Below are 9,475 nucleotides of genomic sequence, written 5' to 3' on the forward strand. Positions count from 1 at the left end.
GCTCCAGCAGTTTGAGTACATGATTTCAAGTTTTAGGGAAAATATTCATATATAAAAGCCTGAAAAGATTGAAAAACAAAAATAGGTGTCTGCATTCTGTTCTTCTCAGAAACAGAAATATTCAAGATCCTAAAATCCTGCTTTGATGTAGTAGATACAGATGTATAAATATAAATATATAGTATATATTTTTAATATGAAGACCTTAGGAAAGCCACTTCTCAACCTCTGTTTTTTTCTTTGTTCTCTCTGTAGAATTGTTTTGAACAAAGCCCCCCAAATTCTGAGTCTATTGTTTTTCAGTAGTACTAAGAAAGACTGATTCTTGATTAGAGATGCTGTATCTCAAAGACTGTCATTGGACTGTGGATATTTCAAAATGCACACACAATGACTTCATGTCAGGTGATCACAATCACTGTTTGCAGCAATACAAGTAGAAGTTACTAACTTTCTTTTGTGGACATCTGAATCTGGCTGTTGTAATCCTGATTTTAGTGTGGAACAACAGAAACCATGCAATTTTTGTGTCTTCTTTGCTACTTCCTTCCGTATGTGAGTTTAGGACTTTTAAAACTCTTGATCCAATTGCCTAACTTGATCTTCTTTGTTCTGTGCTGATGATATTTCAATAACCCTAGTCATTGTTGACATCCTGGCTACAGGAATACTAGTATGAAAATCATGGAGAGGGCAGAACTACTTTTAAGACTTTATTTACGATGGTGAATCTAGAAAAATTGTGCAGGCCTAGTAATCCAAAGCAAAAGACAGCATAATATTGGGTAAAACACCCTATTTAGCTGATGGGTATTGCAGTTGTCTATTTCTTTTTGCTAGGAGGGCTTTATATCACTGAAAGACACATACATAGCTTTTGGAGAAATCTATTGGTTAACGAACAACCTCACTTTTAACTCTTCCTCTATTTAGAGTTCTTATATAACTAGTGTAAACCTGGTGTTTTAGGTGGAGCTAACTCTAACTGCTAAAGGTTTCTGGAGATGTTGGCAGATTCTTATCAATAAGTGGTTGAATAATGCTATAATAAATTATTGTGCTTTTTAAAACAGTTATAACTGAATTCTTGGTTCTCTACAGTTCTCACAATGTAATAAGCTTCAGCAAGTATTTGTCTTGAGATGCTGAGAAAACGTTGGAGAATACGTATCTTCGGCTAATGTTTAAATTACTGAAAGTTGAAATCTCAGTTGTTCAAAACTGCTTTTTAGATACCATTCCTTTTTTGTTGTTGTTGAAGTTGAAGACAACTTGAATGGGAGCTGTGCTGGTACTTTAATGTTTTGTTTGATGGTTTCCCTGTCTGTAGTGTGTACAAAACATGTCTTTTTTGTCTTTTTTTTTTTTTTTTTTTTTTTTTTTTTTTACTAAAGTGTACATGACTTAAAGTACACTGTATAGCATATGTTCTGTTAGATAAACACTTCTGTATATTTTTGTACGGTGTTCTAACATGGTTGCATTAGTATAAACAGTTGTAATTCACAGAAAGTGCCACTTAAGAATCATACTCTGTAGAGGTTTGTGAATGTTACCTGTACTTTCATTGCACAGACACGCTAATGAGTGTTGTGGTGAATATTTGCCTTTAGTCTTTGCTCAGGTACTGATGTGGAGCAGTTTGGTGCTTTTCCTTCCAACTTGTAATACTTGGGATTCTAAGCAGAGAATAAAAACAATGAACAAAAGCATTGTGGTTGGAGCATTACTTTACATAACAGACACTTTTTTCACATATTACGTAGCATACAGTAAAGATGCTTAACGAAGCCTGTCTCAATATCATGCCTCAATATCATGCATCTTAGGCCTTTATATGTGTCTTGCTATCATGAATGGGAAATGTAAAACAGTGGAAAAAGGTTTATTGAATAATGCTTTTTATATATAGCATCAGATGCATAAAATTTGTTCTGTAAATAACCTAATAGTTTTGATTTTGCTTCTAATTCCAGAACAGGATTTTAAAGAATTTTTATTTTGAAGTAACTTGCATGAAACTGAAGAAGCAATGCAATGAACATCTTCAGCTTCCGTGGAATTTTAAAAGTATATGAATATTACTGTGTCATATTGCCTATGTCATTGGTATAGCTTCTTTCAGAAGATTTGAATTACTAAAGCTGTGTCTCTATGTAGGCAGTCTGATGAGAAAAACCTAGTGCTTAAATTTGGCCACATTTAAAATGCAGAATTTGGACATCTGGCTTGAAAGCATTTGTTAAACTAGCTACTGTCCTCAAAGGAGGATACAATTTTGTTCAATCAGTCTAACTATACTAATAGTACTTTAGTATCAATGTATACTACTTATATTTGACTTTGAAGGAAAGAACTGTAATTAAATTATCTTTTTTTTTTTAAAAAAAAAAAAAAAAAAAAGTTTTGGCATAAAATACATTAAAATGAACAGTAAGTCTAAACAGACTTTTCTCTCTGACAATTAGCTTAAATTCTTTTACCTTAAAAAGAAAAACACAACTTTGTAGAGATTTTTTTTTTTTTTTTTTAAAGACCACTTACAGGAAAACATATACTAATTGGATCTCTTGCTTGCCCACATGATTCATCAGTCAACCAAAATGTCTGAATTCTCTTAGGGGATACCTGTAATAGTCCAACAGCAACAATGCTTGTTTCAAATTTACAAAAGACCTTGCTATGTTTTATTATCTAAATATACTGCATATCCCCCCCCATATTTTTTTCTGAATAAATCAAATGATAGAATAGAGGGGAAAAATGAAAGGGTGGCTGAAATAAACCTGCCTGCTCTTTTTTTTTTCTCATTATTATTATAATTTTTTAAAGTTAAATCTGAAGTGTAAGCCCAAACTGTAAATCAAGATTTTTTTTTCCTTCTGGTCATTACCTTTAGAGGAACTTCTGGTTAATTTAGAAGGTAACTTATACAGAAGCTAACAAATGACTTTTGGACACCTCTAGGAAGGAAAAGAAGAACTGTGAGGAAATGTGGTCACCTTGCCATCACAGAGGTTTGGAAAGGTTTGAACCAATGGCTCTGACCAATCTGTTTTATGCCTGCTCTGACTCAGACACCAAGTTGTAGAAGCCTGCTCAGACTTCACTCCAGCACTGGTGGGAAATGTGTTTGCTACTGCAGTGATCATGGTATAAAGTAAAGATGTCAGACAGAACTGGAACAGGAAGTCCCAGGGGGAAGATGATAATATTTATAATGAAGGCAATGGAGAAATACCTACAAGGTGAATAACTGGGATCAAAACACTGTTTTGCTAAAACAATACGTTAGCTGCACAAGATATTCAGACTTGATAAATGATTAGTGAATAAAATAATGTGGATAACCAAGTAGTATTAAGTGTTGTAGAGAAGAAACAGGTCTAAGCTAAATAGGTGTAAGATCAATTTGGTGGGATGGGATGGGATTCAGGTTAGAAAACCTGTTATTTAGGCAACAGAACTGAATCATTCCTGCTTTCTTTATCACTGCTGTGTGCTGACGGCCTGCCACCAGAAGTGCTCTTGTGCTCTGACTAATGAAGATGTGGCACTGGACATGCATTTACAAAGGGGGAGTGGAGGAAAGCAAAGCCGTGTATACACCTGTGCTTATGTGAAGGTAAGTAAATGAAAACCAAGCTGATCAGAGACCTGTTGACCTCAACAGTGAGTACCATCAGAGTGCAAGCAGAAAATGTCCTGCTTGTGATTAAATATAGGTGAATTTTCAGATAGCTATGTGTCTCCTGTCTTAAAAGGAAATAAACCAGCTCTTGGCTTTAAAGATACTGATTGTGTATGTACACAGCATAAATGTGCATTAACTAATTGATTATATATTGACTGGAGGAGGAATTAAGACCAAAGATTCTCATATGCAAGTTAACATCACTAAGGTAAACTTTTACCAACTGCTGTTTCAATATCTCTTCTGTTTACATTTATTTAGTCAGTGCCAGAAATAAAATTCCAAACCATGTTTCTGGCTACAGAGCCTGGTGTCTCTGGCAAAAGAAACCAAAGTCCGATAGGAAATCTCAGAAGTCATGTTGAAGATTAAGAAATCTTCCTCAACAGAAGCAAGTTGAGTGAATGATTCTCTGTCCATGTTCCCATCTAGGGGAGAGAAAGAAAACAAAACCCACCCAAAATATTTTAAGTTTTGTTGAATATAAGCCATTAGAGGTATTTGCCTTAAATATTTTAAGGTAAATTTAAATATCTTAAGGTGGTAGCTGTAAACTGGCTGCTTAGTAACATAGGACAATGTTTTGGAAATAAATAAGGGTACTTCCATGCATAGTTTAAACTGTTCCTTAAACCATCTTAAAGTGACAAGTCTATCACCCTAAGGAAATCCAGGACTACAGTTTCCCTTCATAATTAAATGAAAGGGCTAATTCTCCTCGTGTCTGATGATGAATTTTTTCTGTTTATCTTTTTTTCTATTTTTTTTTAAATGACATAAATATAGTTCCTTCAGAAATGGAGAGGTACCTTGTTTGTAAGTTTCTTTAGAATTGATTTTAGAGGCAGGTGGATTGGGAAATGAGGCTACTTTGTTTTTTAAACCTTCTGTAATTTCCATTAGATGTTTTACCTTGGCTCTGCAGAAGACTACAGGTATTTGATTTGGCACCCCTAAATATACAGTAAAATACCATATCATTCAAAAAACTAACAAAACCCACCAACAATAACAGCAGCTTGGTTTAAACAGCTGTAGCAGCAGCTTATTGTGTCTCCTACACAAAGTGATGAGGAAATCATGAAATTGCTGTGGGTTGTAAGTGTAAATTCTGAGCTACATATGATGCAGATCTCTAGTAAGAAGGATGAAGCCTACCTATAGGCATTATTCCAAAACAGGGAAATCCTCATTTTATAGACTGGTAATCGAGATGCAGACAATCGTGATGTGACCATGGCTACATACATAGACTCTGCTATGCTAGAAATTATTCCTAAAACAGATATGACAACCAAAGGTGTTTTTTTATGTTTGCTTTTTCAAACAAAGTAATATATTATACTTTGCCCTAATTTTACAGGAATTTCAGAATTAAGGGTGCTTTGGTATTCGAAAATTAAGCAAGCTGCTGATCTTTCTGTTCTTAAGCAATTTTTTTCAATAATGTTTTTTATTTCAACCATATAGAATAATATACAAGTTGGATAAGTCAACTTCTGGGTGTCAAGCTGCCAGTAAGCTGTCAGCTTGTCAAGCTGTCAATAAGCCAACACTTACTGCAGTGATGACATCAATACTGATAGAATTTTGGTTACTCTATCAGTAATGATGTTAAGATGTCCACAATTTTGTCTGCATGGAAGAGCATTGTTAGGCTTTTGTTTTAGTTTTCAGTATTGAAACCTAAGAAAGATGTAAAGCCTTCTACTCCAGAAAAACACAGTCATCATTAGGGTTAAGATAAAGATTTATCAAAAATTAGTTTTAAAATGTCTCTTTAGAGATGCGTTTTATGCGATGCTAATCAAAAATCACCTAAATAGTAGAGACAAGAGTGTAGTGAATGTGCAAGCAAAAAATATTGAGCAGTTTTGAGATGAAGGACACTACAAAATAAAGCCAAGGTAAATTAGCATAGTCCTTCTTGCACTCTTTGTCTTAGTTTGTAGTATGACAGGAGCATATCGACTGTCAATAAGATCAGAGAAGGAAAGCAACACTTTCATTAAAATGTTATGGTTTTGGAAACAGACATTACTTTTCTCTCTTTCTCCAGCATAAAGAAAAAGATCCATATCTCATCTTGCTTGAAAACCATTCTACCAGCTGTAATTATCTGTTAGTCACTGTTTGGTAGATGTGGTTAATAATTTTTAATTAAAAGTAATATTTTGATAGAGCTCTGCTATCTCTGCTGGGAGTTGTATTAAACTTATTATATGCTTACCACCAATTTTCTGTAATGCAGCTTAGGGAGGAGGAATTTGCACTGCACTGTTCAATAGCAACAGGTCTTAAGAGTATTAAGGATGAAATTCTCAAGGGTCTTTATGTCATGGATGGAAATGGAATCATTACTGTATTTTTGAACTGCTAACGTCATTGACACCCACCTACAGTCCACTAGAAATATAAGTACAGAGATCAGTTCGTTCACAGATTACAAGCAGAAGAACCAAGAAGGGGCAAGCCAGAGCCAAATTCACTGGTAAGCTTTATTTTAAAGAGAGTGAAAGGTAGAATCTGATTTTTTTTTTTTTCTTGAATCAAGTTTTGAAACAAGTCTCTAGTGTATTATACCAGACTGTGTTGTCATTGCACTTATTAATATATGTAGTGCACTTTCATTTCATGAAATTAAAAAAAAAAAAAGAACAATGTGATCTTAAGCCATAGTTTTGCATTATCCTTGGAAGCATACAAAAACTGGATACTTTAACTAATCAGCCAATGAAAATGGCTGTAATGTAATAAAAAATGTAAATTTACAAATGTCAGTTTCTTGTGTTAAGCGCCAAACTGGTCTCTTTCATAAGGAAGGAACTTGGTGTCTAGAAAAGCTTTGTTAAGGGAAACACTTCTTTAGAATAATTTGTTCTTCTTAGTACTTCAGTGTAGAACCAAAAAAGCTGATAGCACTCAGATGTGATCTGTAGTAGGCAGATTTTCCTTGTCATGGATAATTTGCAGCGCTCCTTTGGATTGTTAGCTTAACTTGTTAGCAGTGACAGTTTTGTAGGACTTAAGGAGCCTGGTTCTTTGTCCTTCTAACAGGTAGTCTGTTCATCTTTTCAAGATGTGGAAAGTGGTGCTCCTGGGTCTATATACAGTATTGGCTGTAAGAGGATTGACAAAGGGTGCTCCTTTCCAACCAGAAGAAAAATGGAAACCTCTAGATAACCCTAGAAACAGAGATCTGGTAAGGAAATACTGCAAGAAGGATAGTCTAAGTTTTGTGTGTTTGTGTTTTCTATCACAAGATTTTTTGTCTACTAATATACAGGTGAGATGGTTTAGTAACTATGCACTTTGTATAGCCAATAACAACAACTGGATAAGCATTATTCAGTCTAGATGTACCCCTTAACTGAAGAGACATTCTTAGTGTGATCTTCATCCAGCAGGTTTACTTTTAAAAATGTTTTGATCATATGGATGCTCATTTTATGGTCCAGAACAGGAATGATTATTATGTTTCTTTCAAATTTGTACTCTGTTGATTACGTGTTTCATCTTCTAGATGTACAGGTAAGTTTCCATCTGGCATGTTGTTTGTAGCAAAAGATCTGAAAGTTAACCACTTGCAAGATCTTATAAGTAATTTGTGGGGGGGAGGGGGGGAGAGTTTCCTACAGTTTTTCCCACTGTTTAAAGAAGCATTGATTAAATATTTCTACTTGTAAGCAATCTAAGGGGCCAATTCAAATCTATTGTCCACTGCTGCTAACTCTTGGAGAACATGTCTTTAGAGAAATGTTTAACAGAACTGCACTATTTGCCCTCAGCAAGGGTTTTGCTGTGTCTGTTTTAAAAGGATTAACATTTGCATCTTCTGTGGTTCAATTGGGAGCGTGGATCACCAGTAAAATGCTGGTGGTCCTTAAATGCTATCAGCCATGGGCAGATTGAATGAGTCTGAACTCTATTGCATCAGTTTATGATCAAAATAGAGCATTTCATCCATTATAGGAGGAAATGTTTAATCTACTGTGTTTCAGTATGAATAATTAATGTCTGTTGGGCGTGCTTTGTTTTCACATATGAAATATGTTCAGTTTTTCAGAACACTCCAGGCTTATTTTTCGGGCAGGGGTCTTGATCTCAGAAAATTCCCAGCTACTTTCACTATGAACAATGAAGGACCGAGGCCTGTCATGTTCTACTCAGATCCTATTGCTTCTGCATTTGCAGATTATGAAGAAAGGAAAAATTCTTTTCCAAATCATTTCAAAGGCTAAAAGATGGTGCTGAACCAAGGTAAAAGAGGATGCCTTTTCCTCTAATGTTGTTACATGTAAGCCAGTGAAAGACTCGAATTCAAGTGATTCTCACTTTTGTCTGAAGTATAAAAACAACTTGTTCTTCAGAAGAAATGAAAAATGTGACACCTTAACTCATGCCTGAAGTTCTTTGGAAATTGTTTGAGGTAGAGATTTATGAGGTGTTTACTACTTCTGTAAAATAACATGTGGTACTTGTGCAGATCTATATAGACCATGCTTTTTTTTTTTTTTTCATGGGGAGAGGAATGCTACAAATGTACAAGTAATAGAGAAGGCAGATTTTATTTAAGTAACTTAAACTATTAATAAAATTGTAGACTATTTATTTCATGTGATGCATGGATATTACGAAAATGAATTTACATGTACGATACTGCACTATCAAAGCATACATTGTTTACATCTTTGTCCACTTCTGTTGTTTTCCATATTTCTACCACTACAATTGAAGGTTGAATAAAATGATTGTGAACTCATTCATACCTTTCTGTAAATGTGAAATAAAATTGACAGGGGCCAAGGTTGCATTATGAATAAATACAGCCTCACATTATAGCAGGTATTTCTCAGCTATCTTATATATGTATTAGTACACACTGTAACACATAAATCATTTTATAGCTCATTTTGAAAGTCATTGAATAGTGCCAATTCTGAGGAAAGGTGAACAACTCTTTACTCCCATTTTAAAAATAGGTGAAAATTTCAATACGATTTGAATCTAAGCATTTAGGTGATGTGCCCAATACTTTAAAGAGATTCACTTGTGATCAGTGTTCAGCTAAGGATTTTTAGGGTTGCATAACATGTATTTTTGTAATCATAAGCACAGCTCCACTATCCTTAGCATGAATAACAGTGAAGGCTGCACTTAGATTTTAATACTAAATTATTTTTTTACCAAGAGTTTGTCAGTAAAGAAATAAGCAAAAAAAAAAAAAAAAAAAGCTCCCCACAAGGAGCACTATGCATGTCAATTTGGAAATGGATCAGAAGGGCTTTGTCTAATGCCCTTTTTTCCCCTCTCTTTCAGGTGTTAACTTCTCAACTTCACGCCAAGTGGTAACTCACAGCAAGCCACTCCTGCTTTACCTGTTACACGACACGCCAGGAACCTCTCTGTGTCACGGTTCTCCCCGTGCAAGCTGCCTTCTCCCTCTAGCTGGCTCTTCGGTGTCTGTTGACCTATGCGTGCTGCTGGGCTCACAGCCTTGTGTTAAAACGTGAATAAATGGGGAGTGCAAAGGGGGGCTTCTCCCTGCTGCCCCGTGTCTGTGTTCGCGGGGGGTAACCCGGTTCTGCCCCTTTGGAGACGTGGGGAGCCCCTGGCCGGGGTACCCCTGGGGTGCTGCCGCCCCGCCGCGGTGCTGGGAGGGGGCCGGGCTCCACAGCCGAAGCCCCCTCCTGGAGTGAGAAGGGCGCAGGGCGCCCCCTGTCCGCTTTTTGGGGTGCAGAAGCGGGGATTTGGGACCTGCCGCGGGGGGGACGCTGCGCG

At 36.0% G+C, this 9,475-nt stretch overlaps 1 protein-coding gene across 1 annotated transcript; it reads left to right on the top strand.

Moving 5' to 3' along the window:
- Nucleotides 1-3,009: 3,009 nt before the first annotated feature.
- Nucleotides 3,010-9,147, top strand: LOC309879558 (uncharacterized protein C2orf66). Its single transcript, XM_082763365.1, has 5 exons — nt 3,010-3,248; nt 3,521-3,625; nt 6,752-6,896; nt 7,753-7,954; nt 9,014-9,147. The coding sequence occupies exons 3-4, from the start codon at nt 6,774-6,776 to the stop codon at nt 7,933-7,935; spliced, it is 306 nt and encodes a 101-aa protein (XP_082619491.1). The 5' UTR covers nt 3,010-3,248; nt 3,521-3,625; nt 6,752-6,773; the 3' UTR covers nt 7,936-7,954; nt 9,014-9,147.
- The last annotated feature ends 328 nt before the right edge of the window (nt 9,148-9,475 follow it).

The sequence above is a fragment of the Aythya marila genome (genome assembly GCF_965140915.1).
Source record: "Aythya marila genome assembly, chromosome: 6".
NCBI lineage: Eukaryota > Metazoa > Chordata > Aves > Anseriformes > Anatidae > Aythya > Aythya marila.